Here is a 15,307-nt window from a genome sequence, read left to right on the forward strand (position 1 = left end):
CCCACACTGTAATGAATTCTCAGTTCCACCGCACTGCAATGACTACTCACTCCCCCCACACCCCTCACTCCCCCCACAATGTAATGACTCCTGACTTCCCCGCACACTAATGAATTTCACTCCCCCCACGTACCAGCCTCCCCGGACAGGCGCCGGAATGTGGCGACTAGGGGCTTTTCACAGTAACTTCATTGAAGCCTACTCGTGACAATAAGCGATTTTCATTTTCATAATGAATTCTCACACCCACCACACTGCAATGACTCATCACTCCCCCACACTGTAATGACTCCTGACTTCCCCACACACTAATGAATTTCACTCCCCCCACCCTATAATAAATTTTCACACCCACCACACTGTAATGAATTCTCAGTCGCCCAACACTGTAATGAATTCTCAGTCGCCCCACACTGTAATGAGTTCTCAGTCCCTCCATACTATAATGACTCCTGACTTCCCCCACACACTGATGAATTCTCATTCCCCCCACACTGTAATAAATTCTCAATCTCCCCCACACTGTAATGACGCCTCACTCACCCACACTGGAGCGACTCCTCACTCCCACCACACAGTAACGATTCCTCAATCTCCCCCACGCTGAAATTATTCCTTACTCCCCCAATCATGAATCCTCACTATCCCCCCACACTGAACTCACTGTGTCTGACTGGTCACATGGTCACACCCAGATAGCTTGGTCACTTGGGCAGAGATGTGGCAAATGGAGTTTAATCCGGACAAATGTGGGGAAATGCATTTTTGTGGGAGTATAGAAAGATCTGGGTGTACAGTACCACAGATCTTTGAAAGTGGCAACACAAGTGGACAAGGTAGTCAAGAAAGCTTACGGAATGCATGCCTTCATTGGATGGGCCATCGAGTATAACAACTGGCAAGTGATGAATCCTCACTCCCCCACACACTCTAATCAATCCTCAGTTCTCCCACACTGTAATGACGCCTCACACCCCCCAGACTGTAATAAATCCTCACTCACCCACACTGTAAATGATTTCTCACCTCCCCCACACTGTAATGACACCTTATTCCCCCGTACTGTAATGAGTCCTCACTTTCCCCAAACTGCAATGACTCCTCACTCCCCCCACACTGTAATGGCTCCTCACGTTCCCCACACTGTCATGAATTCTCAGTTCCCCCCACACTGTACTGACTCCTCATTATCCACTCTGTGGAATTCCTCACCTCCTTTGAAGAACTTGAAGACACATCTCTTTCCACAGCCAGCATCGCAGCACATCTGCCAATGGTCACAGTCCGCATCTTCCTCACATTCATCTCCGAGTTTCAAGCTGCAAACTCTGCTCAGTGAGCTGCTGGATGGACACTGATCGCTCTCTTCTTTATCGGAAGACAGAAAGAGATCATTAACTGGCCCTTTTATAAACACAGGTACAAAGTACAAAAGCTAAAGATTCCTCCTCAAACATTTTATAAATCACTGCTTCAGCGTGAGCTGGAAGGTTGTGTTCAAATGCCCGTTGCCCACTTTTGGAAGGACGTCAAGGCCTTTGAGATACTGAAGAGCAGGAGAGAGACAAATTGGACAATTCTTTCAAAGACCTGGAACAGACATGAAAGTCAGAATGGCCTCTTGGTGTGCTGTCCGCGCAGGTTCACTCCAGCTTTTCTTTGTGTTGATAATCGAGGAGATATTAGGGCGAGGTGACCAAAAGATTAGTTAAAGAACTAAGTTTATAAGGAGTTTTTTTAAAGGAGGAAAGAGCTGCAGAGGCAGTTAAGGAGGGAATTCCAGGGACGGCACATGTCACAGTGGTTAGCACTGCTACCTATGGCACTGAGAACTCAGGTTCAAATCCCGGCCCAGGGTCACTGTCCATGTGGAGTTTGCACATTCTCCCCGTGTCTGCATGGGTATCACCCCCATAACCCAAAGATGTCCAGGTTAGGAGGATTGGCCATGCTAAATTGCCCCCTAATTGGAAAAAAATAATTGGGCACCCAAAATTTATGAAAAAAATATTTTTTATAAAAGGAGGGAATTCCAGAATTCAGGACCCAGGCAACTTAAGTTGTGTTGGTAAATGTTGGACAAAATGCAGGACAGCGAGTAGAGGATTATGGGTGAACCATTCTCAATATCCACTGAGCGTGTCCTTGGGTGAAGTGGAGAGAGGTGGTGGACAATTCTGGCCTAATACAACACGTGACCAATCAGTTAACGGGGCTGCAGCATGTGACCAGATACAGGACACGTAGGACAATTCATCAGGTGAGCAATGAGGCACAGGGCAACAGACAATGTGACCAATCACACACATATCCCTGGATCATGTCACCAATCAAACACAAGGCTACAGACAAAGAACAAAAAACAATACAGCACAGGAATAGGCCCTTCGGCCCTCCAAACCTGTACCGGCCATGATACCAAAACCCTTAGTACTTCCTTGTGCTCTATCCCTCTATACCCACTCTATCCATGTGTTTGCCAAGATGCCATTTAAACGACGGTAATGTATCTGCTTCCACAACCTCCCCTGGCAATGCGTTCCAGGTATTCGCCACTTTCTGCGGAAAAAAACTGCCTCGCACATCTCCTCTAAACTTTGCCCCATGGACTTTAAACAGAGGCACCCTGGTGACTGACCCCTCCATCCTGGGAAAGAGTGCCTGCCCATGCACTCTATCCATGCCCCTCATAATCTTGTGGACCTCTATCAGGTCACCAGGTCCAAGGGGGAAGTGACCAATCAGACACATAGTCACTAGTCATGTGACCAATCAGTCACAGGACCCTGGAATTTGTGAGCAATTAGACACAAGGGGTGGAATCTCCGCACCCCCGCCGGGTCGGGGAATCGCGGGGGGCGGCATGAATCCTGCCCCCGCCGGCTGCCGAATTCTCCGGTGACGTGCATTTGGGCTGCATGGCTGCCCATTTTAAGCTGGTCCCGCCGGCGTAAATTACAAGAGGCACTTACCGGCGGAACCTGGCCGCGCGGACGGCCTCCGGGCTCTTCGGGGGATCTGGCCCCGAAAGGTGCCTCCATGGTGGCCTGGCCCACAATCGGGGCTCACCGATCCACGGACGGGCCTGTGCCGCCGGGACACTCTATTCCTCCGTGTCAGGCTGCTGTGGATCTCAGCGATGGCCAACGTGGAGATGAACCCAGCCTGCGCATGCGCTGGGATGACGCCAGCATACGCTGGCGTTCCCGCGCATGCGCCAACTCGCTCCGGCCAGCGGCGGCCCTTCGTCGCCGGTTGGCGTGATGCCAACCCTCTTGCGTGCCGGCCGGCACGGCGCAAACCACTCCTGTGCTGGCCTCGCCTTGAAGTTGCAGAGGATTCTGTACCTTCGAGGCGGCCTGACGCCGGAGTGGTTCACGCCCCTCCTTCGCGCCGGAGCTGCCCGCCCTGCCGATTCCTGCAGAATCCCGCCCAAGTTCCTTAACCAATCGCACACAGAGTCCTGGAGCTTAGTATTGTGTCGTACACAGGGGTCTATATCCTGGGGCCTTTTCCTTTGGACAGATCCTGCAGCTCTCTTCTGTTATTGTTTGTCAGTCAAAGTTAAATTGTGTTTTGCAGTGAGTTATTTGTGGATTGTCCTTACTGTGCCAGCGAGAGTAGACACACTTCTTCCCACAGCCGATATCACAGCACTGCTCCCAGGAACTGCAGTCCTCATCATCGTTACAAGATTCACTCGAGTTGCTGGCACAGATCCTCCTCGCTCGGTGCGAGTCGGGACATTCATCTCCTTCATCTGCATGAGAAAAAGTTGTGAGTTAAAGGTGGAGGGAGTTACACACAGCAAAACAGGGGTTACAGTCGGAAAGAGAGTACTGAGGGAATGCTGCACTGTCTGACGATCAATACAGAGACTGTATCACACAGTCAGAGGACCATATCGAAGGAGTGCTGCACTGTTTCACACTCTCTTCATCAGTACGTCACATTTTGTTTTGATTAAAGCATTCTTCTGTCTCTCCCTCACATTGTCTGTTTCTCTTTCCTTTTTGTCAGTGTGTCTCGCTCTCCCTCTCTGTCGCTATAACTCTCTCTTGTTTGCTGAGTGTCAATTTCTGCCATATTCTGCTTCATTTTTTCTCTTATTTTGCTTCAAACTATCTTATTGTCTCTCTCTTGCCCTCTCTTCTTTGTTCACTTTCTTCCTTATCCCCATGCTCTGCTGTTTCCTTGCTTACCGTCATCCATGAAGCTGGTAATACAGACTTTTCCACATTTGGTGTCACAACAGGTCTGCCAAGCATCACAATCATCATCTCCGCTGCACTGGTCTCCAAGTTTCAGATCACACATTGGGGTGAGACGGTGGGGCGCTGGACAGGTATCATCCCCTGGAATACAGAAATCGGAGATCAGTCAGGAAAACCAATTATGGAGAGATCCCTCAGGAGAATCCAAGCAAAGTGGTTTCCTTCAGGAACACATTAATGACGAATGAAGTCGCACATCTTTAATTGGAGTCAGCGGTGAAACAGCTCGGCAACAGGTTCCATCGCCAGTCTGATTAATGTAGAAATGTTTATATACATTGTATTTGCAATCTTTTGCAGTAATATTATTAAGAACCCTGGTTCAAAATACAGGCTGTGTGTCTCCTAAAGCTGTAATTAAGGAGTCATAAGGTGAGGGAATCATTTATTCAAACCACTTTGTTGGTCACAGATAAAAGTTTAATAGAATGATGTTTATATTTTGGCTGGTTCCCTGTGAGATAGATAATGTGAGGGTCAGTATTTAGTCCAACTAGTCTGGTACTGGGGCATCTTAATGGGTTACAGAGAACGTCATTAATTGGAGGAGCCAGATCTGACTGTAGTTTGAAATCTACTAGAATATTTTAAGTGGAACAGCGGTTTGCCATGGGATTCGTGTCTGACAAGACAGAAGGATTATTTGGTTGTTCCTGAAAAGGGTCTTTCTCTCTCTCTTTAAAAGTCTGCACAGATGAGCAAGTAACCTGTTTCATTAACTTTATTTGGCAGTGGTATTTGATTTGGATTGGGTTGCTCAATTCAAGTTCGTGGCAGGTTCAGATAGTAAGTTAAAGATTTTCTTTTATTTAAGAAGTATTTACATGTTAATTGTAAAGCTATTCCTTTGATGTTAATTCTGTGTTTAAATTAATTTGTTTTCACATAAAAGGTACTTGCTGAGAGGGCATATCCTTTCCACACACTTTTACAAATTCAAATATTTTTGGTGGTTCACATCCAGTATCATAACTAAAGTTGAATTCTGGTCCAGTAATCTAACACCGCTCTATGCTGAGTTAGCCTCATCTCTCACATTCAGTCTCTCACATGCACATGCATGCACACAGACACAAACACAAACACACACGCTCTGACACACGCACGCCCCGACGCACGCACGCTCCGACGCACGCACGCCCCGAGACACGCACGCTCCGACACACGCACGCTCCGACACATGCACAAACCGATACACGCTCACTCCCACTCGCACACTCCCTTCCCAGCTGGTGATGAACTCAGAGCTCCATGAATAGACTCCAAGCACCACAAACCCTCTGAACCACTCACGGGACATGAAGAAGCGAGGAACACATCTCTTTCCACACTCGGCATCACAGCACGAGGACCAGGCCAAGCAGTCAGCGTCACTCTCACACACATCTCCGAGCTTCAGTTCACAGAAGTTGTCCAAACGGCTGGAAGCAGGACATTGGGTAGCTGGAAGACACAAAGATCAAACACTCCATCAAAGAGTGACAGGACAGCGACAGCGTGTGGTTAAATACAGAGGAAAGCTGAGCGATTTCTTACATCTGGTCAGGAACTTGGGGACACATCTGTTTCCACAGCTGGAATTGCAGCAAGTCTGCCAACCATCACAGTCGCTGTCATTGTGACACTGGGTGTTGAAGCTCATTGTGCAGATGTGAGTCAGTCGAGAAGATTCTGGGCATCTCCGGTCACCACCTGTAGAGTGAACAGTGATACACGGCTCAATTTGATGTGTCTAATCTGGACGTCGCTTCCCACTCACCCCACTGGTTCTTCCAGTCGCCTTGTAACCTCCATCGCTAATGAGTAGCATCTAGGAGGGGAGCGAGTGTCTCGATTGATTACTTACCCTTGCCATGGAACACATGGACACACCGTCTGCCACAGGTGGTGTTACAGCAGGTCTGCCAGGCATAACAATCGTCGTCATCTTCACACAGCTCCCCGTACCTCAGCTCACACATTGTGGACAGGCGGTGTGGGGCAGGACAGTGCCCTGCTGTCAGATCTGGAGAAAGGAGAGACAGAGGTGAGAATTGGATGGGAGCGAGGATCTCAACATCAGCATGCTACATTATCAGCTCCAGTCAGCTGGCACTGTCTTTTCATTCATCTTTGTTGAGACACAGTTGATACTTTGCTGGGTCAGGTTGACCATGTTCTCTTACCTGAGAATTTCGGACTGTGCTGCTGTCCCATGAAGGAGTGGACACATCTTCTGCCACAGGAAGTCTCACAACACTGCATCCACTTGCCACAATCCTCCTCATCCTGACAGGGCTGACTGTGGTTCATCCTGCACACACGATCCAGACTGGATGTATCAGGACACTTCTTGGCAGTCCAATCTATGAAATCACGAGATTGGTTAAGGCTGGAGACAGCTGAGATGGGGACAGACATAGAGAGAGCGACGGACAGAGGGACAAAGCGAGAGAGATAAAGAGTTAGACAGAGACGGGAACAGAGAGACAGAGAGAGTGAGAGGGACAGAGAGAAAGAAAGAGAGGGACAGAGAGTGAGAGATGGACAGAAGAGAGACTGCTTGAGAGAGAAAGAGAGAGCTGGAGTGAAAGACGGAGAAGAAGCGGAGAGTGAACCAGAGAGAGGGACGGAGAGGGAGACGAAAAGAGAGAGTTGGAGAGAGACAAAGAGATAGACAGAGAGACAGAGAAAGAGATGGATAGATAGACTGTGGCGCTAACAATTATACTCAAAGCCGAGAGACTAATACAAGGATGGCTAAGCGGTCTGTGCGGAACACGCATTTCTCCTTTTTGTCCCTCCATCCGCAACTGTAGACTGAGGGTCTGAGCAGCTCTCATACATATTTATACACAAGCTCCCTGTGGGCGGAGCTAGCCGGTAGGGGCTGACCGGAGGAACCTGTATTACAGGTACAGGCATACATCCCCCTACTGCAGTACACATAACTACAGTGGTTATCTCACCACATAGACAAAGAGAGAGTGAGAGTTGGAGCTTGAGAGACAATGGGTGAGAGAGAGAGTGAGATAGACATGTATAGACAGTCAAAGGGAGAGGAAAACAGACAGATACCTGGACAAAGAGAGAGAGAGAGAGCGGAAGACGAAACCTGAGAGACAAAGGGAGAGAGTGACAGATCGAGAGACAAAGAGATTAGAAAAAGAGAGAGACATCATAGAATTTACAGAGCAGAAGGAGGCCATTCAGCCCATCGAGTCTGCACCAGCTCTTGGAAAGAGCACCCTACCCAAGTCAACAACTCCACCCTATCCCCATAACCCAGTAACCCCACCCAACACTAAGGGCAATTTTGGACACTAAGGGCAATTTATCATGGCCAATCCACCTAACCTGCAGATCTTTGGACTGTGGGAGGAAACCGGAGCACACGGAGAAAACCCACCCACACACGGAGAGAACGTGCAGACTCCACACAGACAGTGACCCAAGCCGGGAATCGAACCTGGGACCCTGGAGCTGTGAAGCGATTGTGCTATCCACAATGCTACCGTGCTGCACATCGAGAGAGAGGAGAAGGGAAAGAGGAAGTGATAGAGATAGAGAAAGAGAGAGGTAGATAGAGAGATAGAGTGTGGGATAGTGAGAGAGAGAAGGACAGATAGAGAGAGAGCGATGTTGTGTGAGTGGCAAAGAGAGGTCCAGAGAGAAAGTAGGAGAGAGACAGCCAGAGAGCCAGAAAGAGAGATGGAAAGAGAAAGAGAGAGAAAAAGGGAGACAAGAAGAGAGAAAGACAAAGAGCGAGGCAGAGAGCGAGACGTAGAGGGAGAGAGACAGACAGAGAGAGGAAGACAGAGAAAGGAATAGAGACAGGGAGAGAAAGACAGACAGGCAGATAGAGTGAAACGGAGAGAGAGAGACAGTAACAGAGAGACAGAGAGAGAAAGAATGACACAGCGAGAAAGAGGGACAGGGAATGGGAAATGCAGAGAGAGAGAGGGACAGAGAGAGTGAGAGGGAGAGAAAGAGAGAGAGAGTGACGGTGTGAGAGAGACAGGACCAAAAATACAAAGTGATGGATGGAGATAGAGAGAGAGAGAGAGAGAGAGAGAGAGACTGAGACTGGACCAGAAAGAGAATCAAATGGATTAAAAGAGAGAACGATGGAGAGGGAGAGAAGAGAGAGCAGGACAGGGAAGAGGCAGAGAGACATATAATGACTGACAAAGACAGAAAAAGTGATAGAAAGAGAGACACAAAGAGAGATGGACCGAGACTGAGAGAATTATAAACAGGGAGAGAGACAGAGGCAGACGGGTCAGAGAATCCTCGGGGGGCGGCGCCAGTCCCGTCCTGCCGCCCCAACACCGGCTCCCGTATTCTCCGCCGCCAGTATTTGGGCGGGGCGGAGTCACACCACGCCAGTCGCGGGCCATTGACAACGCCCCCCCCCCCGGCAATCCTCCAGGCCACGATGGGCCAAGCGGCTGTCTGTTTCTGGCAAGTCCCGCTGGCGTGATTTAGACATGGTCCCACACGGCGGGACCTGGCAGGTAATTCGGCTGGGGCGGTCCTCGGGAGGGATGGGGGGGGGGGGGGGTGTTCGCGGGGGGATCCGACCCTGGGGGGTGCGATCGGGGTCCACCGAGCTGTGGGCGGGCCTGTGCCGTGGGGGCACTCCTTCCATGTGTGCCGGCCCCTGTAGGGCTCCGCCGTGGCCGGCACGGAGAACAGAACCCCCTGTGCATGCGGCAGAATATGCCGGCTGTTCCGCGCATACGCTGGGTCACGCCGGCCCTTTGGCCCATGCACGGACTTGTGCAGTCCCTTTAGCGCTGGCTGGCGCGGCGCCAACCCATCCAGCGTCTCCTAGCCCCCAGAAATGCAGAGGATTCCGCTACTTCTGGTCGCCCGCCGCTGGAGAGGTTCGCCGGCGTCGGCCATCGTGCCCGTTTCGGAGAATCCCACTTATCGTGAGAGACAGAGAAAGATACAGATGTGACCCACTGCAGAAATGTACAGACCTGTTGAGGATCTGTTCTTTTCGGACCAGGAACTTCCCCAATTGGATTTCCCAAAGGATGATGGAACACATCGTTTCTGACAGCCAGCGTCACAGCAACTTTGGGAACCACTGCAATCTCCATCCGACTCACACACCTTCCCGAAGGTGCTGTTGCACACACGGGCCAGATACTCTGGACGAGGACATTGCCCATCATCTATGTGAGAGAAAGAGACATACACAATCCAGCATCAACGAGACACAGAGTAAAGTTCCTTCTGCACAGGCGCATCATACACTCCCAGGACAGGTACAGCATAGGGTTTGATAAAGAGGAAAACTCCCACGACACTGTCCCCATCAAACTGGTATCGCCACGGGGTCTAGATACAAAGTAAAGCTCTCTCGACACAGTCTCCATCAAAAACTCGCAGGACAGGTACAGCACAGGGTTAGATACAGAGTAAAGCTCCCTCTACACTGTCCCCATCAAACACTCCCAGGACAGGTACAGCACAGGGTTAGATACAGAGTAAAGCTCCCTCTACACTGTCCCCATCAAACACTCCCAGGTGAGGTACAGCACAGGCTGAGATACAGAGTAAAGCTTATTCTACACTGTCCCCATCAAACACTCCCAGGAGAGGTACAGCACAGGGTTAGATAAAGAGTAAAGCTCCCTCTAAACTGTCTCCATCAAACACTCCCAGGAGAGGTACAGCACGGGGTTAGATACAGAGTAAAGCTCCCTCTAAACTGTCTCCATCAAACACTCCCAGGACAGGTACAGCACGGGGTTAGATACAGAGTAAAGCTCCCTCTACACTGTCCCCATCAAACACTCCCAGGAAAGGTACAGCACGGGGTTAGATACAGAGTAAAGCTTCCCCTCCACTGTCCCCATCAAACACTCTCAGGTTAGATATACAACGATCTCAGATACAGAGGGCATGAATTAATGGCCATACCACGCCCGGCAGAAATCCAAGCGAGCCGTGTAGATTGCGGGAGGTTCCGCAATCGGGAACTGTGCCAGGCGCCGATCAGGCTCCGAGAGACCAATAGCTATCAGTTAGGCCCAATCTCCACTCTATTAACAGGAAGAGCACCCTATCTAACAGCCTCCCATCATCTAATTGGCTCCGCAGTGAGCCGCCACACAGGTGCCGATTCGTGGACCAGGCGTCACAGAACCTGGGGTGTCCCCCGGCCCATTGGAGGCCCCTGGGTGGTCAGGGATTAGGCGGCGTGGACCTTGGCCCTGCCACTGGAATGTTATCACCTTGGCTTGGCTGCCAGGCTTGCACCTTGGAACTGCCACACAGGCATTGCCAAGGTGTCTGGGTGTCACCACAAAGACGGTAGGGGCACGCCCACGATACCAGGGTGGCAGTGCCAGAGTGCCAGGATGGCACTGCCAAGCGTCAGGGACTGAGGGAGGCTGTGCGCATGGAGGGAGAGTTGAGGGGGTATATGAAGTTTGGGTGCGGGCTTGTGCAGGGTGGGTATGAAGTGGGCTCTGAAAGATGGGTTGGGTGAAGGGTGGGGGTCTAGAAGGGGAGCCGGAATGGGGTGTGGGAAGGCCTGAAAAAGTGGGCCCCTCAGTGACCCCATAGCGGGGTGCCATTACTTGGGGTGGGGAGGTGCAATGCAAATGTTTGAGGAGGTGACATTCCCCATAGGTGGGGAACCCACAATCCCACCTGGAGATCGAGGCACATTTGAAAATAGTTGCCCGATCTCGGAGGAGCCAGTCTGGCAAGCAGTTTCAGCTCCCCAGTGATGAAAATAATTCTGCCGTGGGCTAAACCCATAGGAAACACCCCAGGCCCCAAAAAAGTGATTAACTGTGCTTAGATAGCGGGGAGGAATTCAAAGGCAGAACTGCCAGCAAACCCCACAACACATAAACACTTGGAAACATTTCCATTAGATTGTGCCCAGAGTAAAGTTCCCTCAACATTGTCACCATCAAACACTCCCAGGACAGGTACATCACGGGGTTAGATACAGAGTAAAGCTCCCTCTACAGCGGCCACATTCACCACACACATCAAACACTGGCAGGATAAGAAAAGTACCGGTTAGACATGGAGTGAAGCTCAGCCACGTGACTCACCTCCTCTGGAAAAGCTGTAGACACACCTGGTCCCACAAGGAGTAAAGCAGCACGTCTGAAATTTGCCACAGTCACTCTCACTGCTACAGGCCTTCCCCATGGTCGAATTACACACATAGCTCAGTTGACTGGGGCTGAAGCACTCTCCCGGTTTGTCACCTACAAGGACAACAATTGGATATAAGGGTCAGTCTGCACAGGAGGGAATAGTGGGGCAGGATTCACCATGGGAATTCTCTCAGTGTTTTCAGTTCTTCAGAGTTTGATAGGCATTGGATTAATGGTCCTGATTCACTATCAATGACCACAGAAACGAGCATGTAGTCCGAATTGAAGGCTTTAATCGACAAGATGTTTCTCCAGCAGCTCAAGTACAGAAAATGCAGCTGCAGGGGAAACACAGGTTCTTATACCCCGCCTCAATGGGCGGAGCTACCTTACATTCTGACCAATGAGTTACAAACCATTGGACCAATGAGCAGCGAGCCTTCTCCACCAATGGTGGCTCAGCACTCCCAGGTACCGTAGTACCTCTAGTCATACTACCACAGGTCCTAGTTTCCCCGCACCCTGGGTCATGAACCAAGCATCTTGTAGTTTTCAATTTTCACTTCCTGAACCTCGTGAAGCTGCATCTGGCAACTGAAAATCTGACCCCGGCCTTCAGAGCCCAGCATCTTTCATACTGAACTGTGAAACCATTCATAGTCACGCCTGAGGCAGCACAGTGGCACAGAGGTTAGTACTGCTGCCTCTCATTACCTGGGAGCCGGGATTGATGCTGGCCTTGGGTGACTGTGTGGAGTTTGTACATTCTCCCCATGTCTGTGTGGGTTTCCGCCAGCTGCTCCTCTTTCCTCCCACAGTACAAAGATGTGTAGGTGATGTGGATTGGCCATGATAAATGCACAGGGTCACGGGGATAGGGCAGGGTGTGGGCATATGTACATTGCTCTTTCGGAGAGCCATTGCATACATGATGGACCGAATGGCCTCCTTCTGCACTCTAGGAGTTTAATGGAAACAGCAGCCTCTGCCCTCTACTGGCTAGAATTTATCAGTCTCTGTCCTCTGCCGTCCAGTGTCCATCAGTCTCTGTCCTCTGCAGTCTAGTGTCCATCAGTCTCTGTCCACTGCAGTCTAGTGTCCATCAGTCTCTGCCCTCTGCAGTCTAGTGTCCATCAGTTTCTGTCCTCTGCAGTCTAGTGTCCATCAGTCTCTGTCCTCTGCAGTCTAGTGTCCATCAGTCTCTGTCCTCTGCAGTCTAGTTTCCATCCGTCTCTGTCCTCTGCCGTCCAGTGACCATCCATCTCTGTCCTCTGCAGTCTAGTGTCCCTCAGTCTCTGTCCTCTGCAGTCTCGTGTCCATCAGTCTCTGCCCTCTGCAGTCTGGTGTCCATCAGTCTCTGGCCTCTGCAGCCTCGGGACCAATGGACTCCTCCCTACCAGTCTTGGGTTTATTGGAATCTATCGCCATGTGGTTGTTGCCTCATTCACCCAGTTTAATGTCACAGTCACTCTCTCAGACCCGGGCTCACCTTGTGTGAATGAGTAGAGACATTTCTTGCCACATCCAATGTCACAGCACTGTTGATAAGCACGACAATCGTCATCATCCTCACAAGACTGAGTCACATTTTTCTTGCAGAGAGATGACACTTTGGAAACTTCTGGACATTTCTTTGGCAAAACTAAATAACATAAAAATCTAAATCAGTCAAATGTCACAGGACATAAAAATCTTATAACCTCAATTCCAGAGTAAATTAAGGTCAACAGTACCCAATTATACACTCCCAGGACAGGTACAGCATGGGGTTAGACAAAGTAAAGCTCCCTCCACTCTGTCCCCATCAAAGATCCAGAGAAAAGTTCTCTCTGCACTGTCCCCACCAAACACTCCCAGGACAGCACGGTGTTCGATCCAGAGTAAAGTTCCATCGACACAGTTCCCATCAAACAATCCCCGGGGTGGAATACAGCGGGCTTTGATACACAGTGAAGCTCCATGTTCACTGTCACATTGAATTTCAGCCCTTCCTGCTCAGTCTGTGTGGGATTCCCCCATGAGAGCGTGTCTGCTGCTCTGTAACTGATGCTCACATTTGTTGATGAATGTTGGGACACATTTCGCCCCACAGCTGGTTTTGCAGCACATCTGCCAGATGTCACATTGGGTGTCGTTGCTGCAATCATTTCCTAGTGTCATGTCACACATCATTGTGAGTCTCCTGGAGACTGGGCATGTTCCATTCACTGAAATATAAGAGGAGACAAAATCACACCACAACCATCTCATCAGTGTGGGACCCTCCCAATCCCAAGAGCACTGGGAACTAGATCCTGCTCTGTGTCCGCTTTCTCCAGTGAACCTAACACACTTCCTGTCCCAGAGCTTTGGTCACTCTGATCTCCTGAGGCAGACTAACAGTCACACAAAATATCTGATTGTGGTATTACAAACTCCGGACCAGACCCCAACATTTTCTCGAATACCAGACAGAAATCCCAATTTGTTATTTTTAATTTGTAACACGTAAAGGAAAGATATTTCTCTCCAAGAGTGATTCCATGCAAAAAACAGGGATGCGGGGCTGGATTCTCTGTTTTGGGGACCATGCCCCCACACCGTTGTAAAAACTGTGGCTTTTCACTTCAGAACAACTGGTGTGAGTGAGAGTGAGAGAGTGAGAGCAATGGAGAGAGCGAGGGAGATGGCAAGGGAGAGCACGAGGGAGAGCCTGAGGGAGAGCATGAGGGAGAGTGCGAGGGAGAGCACGAGGGAGAGCCTGAGGGAGAGCACGAGGGGGAGCACGAGGGAGAGCCTGAGGGAGAGTAGGAGGGAGAGCCTGAGGGAGAGTACGAGGGAGAGCCTGAGGGAGAGCGCGAGGGAGGGCACGAAGGGGAGCACGAGGGAGAGCCTGAGGGAGAGCACGAGGGGGAGCACGAGGGAGAGCCTGAGGGAGTGCCTGAGGGAGAGCGCGAGGGAGAGCACGAAGGGGAGCACGAGGGAGAGTGCGAGGGAAAGCCTGAGGGAGAGCACGAGGGAGAGCACGAGGGGGAGCACGAAGGAAGAGCGAGGGAGAGAGCGAGAGACAGCACGAAGGGAGAGCGAGGGAGAGAGCGAGGGAGAGAGAGAGAGAGAGAGACCCTGTCAAATTAATGCTGAATCTCCGACAACCATCTGCAGAAACTGTTGTTCAGCTCACAGCTTTCTTTAACACAATTCAAAAAACTGACTGTTAGACACCTGGTACAGACCTGGATCCTCCATCACCACATCATCTCAATCTCACACAACTTGCATGACTTAATTGCTTACGTTTATGCACAATATATCAAATGATCTACGGCCCTGAAATCAAAAACCCATCACTCATTACTTTGTTAAAAAAAGCAGGACCTATTATAACAATGATCTCACTTTTATGACATCTTAATTACACCTTCTGCCGCCACAGTGTCTGTCTTTATTTTTTTCAGGACTTTTAAAACATGTTACTGCAGCACATATACATAGACCCTACCCCAGACTCTCAAAATCATTACTGCATCAGCGCATATCATATCGTATATATATTAATTTCATACATTCATCACAGTGGGAAGCTGAAATCCGTCTTGTTCAATCTGATACCACACATTAGACTCAATGAACAGCGAGCAGGAGCAGGAATCCGGTATAATTCACCCCCTCCTAAACCCAGGGATCATTAGACTGGGATTAGAGCAAGAACATGGGCTGACTCACACCTCGCCCAAACACAGGGGACACTGGGCAGGATTCAGGAGCAGGAACCCTGGATGATTAACCACTCCACTCCCCCCCCCACCCCCCCCCCCCCCCCCCCCCCACCCCACTCCCTGACCCATGGGATTGGACAGGAATCAGCAGCAGGACCCTGGGCACATTCACCCCTTTCCTAACCCAAGCGTCACTCGACAGGGATCAGGAGCAAGAACTGGG

The 15,307-nt window shown here is 50.3% G+C and overlaps 1 protein-coding gene across 1 annotated transcript in view; it reads right to left on the minus strand.

Moving 5' to 3' along the window:
* The window catches only part of LOC119951020, an 81,448-nt gene that overhangs the window by 45,272 nt on the left and 20,869 nt on the right, over positions 1–15,307 (minus strand). The window contains exons 15-25 of the mRNA XM_038774053.1: positions 13,444–13,596; positions 12,879–13,031; positions 11,342–11,500; positions 9,242–9,439; positions 6,440–6,619; positions 6,121–6,279; positions 5,811–5,966; positions 5,568–5,717; positions 4,203–4,355; positions 3,608–3,760; positions 1,213–1,368 (exon numbers count right to left, since the gene is read on the minus strand). Of these exons, the coding sequence (XP_038629981.1) occupies positions 1,213–1,368; positions 3,608–3,760; positions 4,203–4,355; positions 5,568–5,717; positions 5,811–5,966; positions 6,121–6,279; positions 6,440–6,619; positions 9,242–9,439; positions 11,342–11,500; positions 12,879–13,031; positions 13,444–13,596 (1,770 nt within the window). The remainder of the gene's footprint in view (positions 1–1,212; positions 1,369–3,607; positions 3,761–4,202; positions 4,356–5,567; positions 5,718–5,810; positions 5,967–6,120; positions 6,280–6,439; positions 6,620–9,241; positions 9,440–11,341; positions 11,501–12,878; positions 13,032–13,443; positions 13,597–15,307) is intronic.

This window comes from Scyliorhinus canicula, chromosome 16, assembly GCF_902713615.1.
Source record: "Scyliorhinus canicula chromosome 16, sScyCan1.1, whole genome shotgun sequence".
NCBI lineage: Eukaryota > Metazoa > Chordata > Chondrichthyes > Carcharhiniformes > Scyliorhinidae > Scyliorhinus > Scyliorhinus canicula.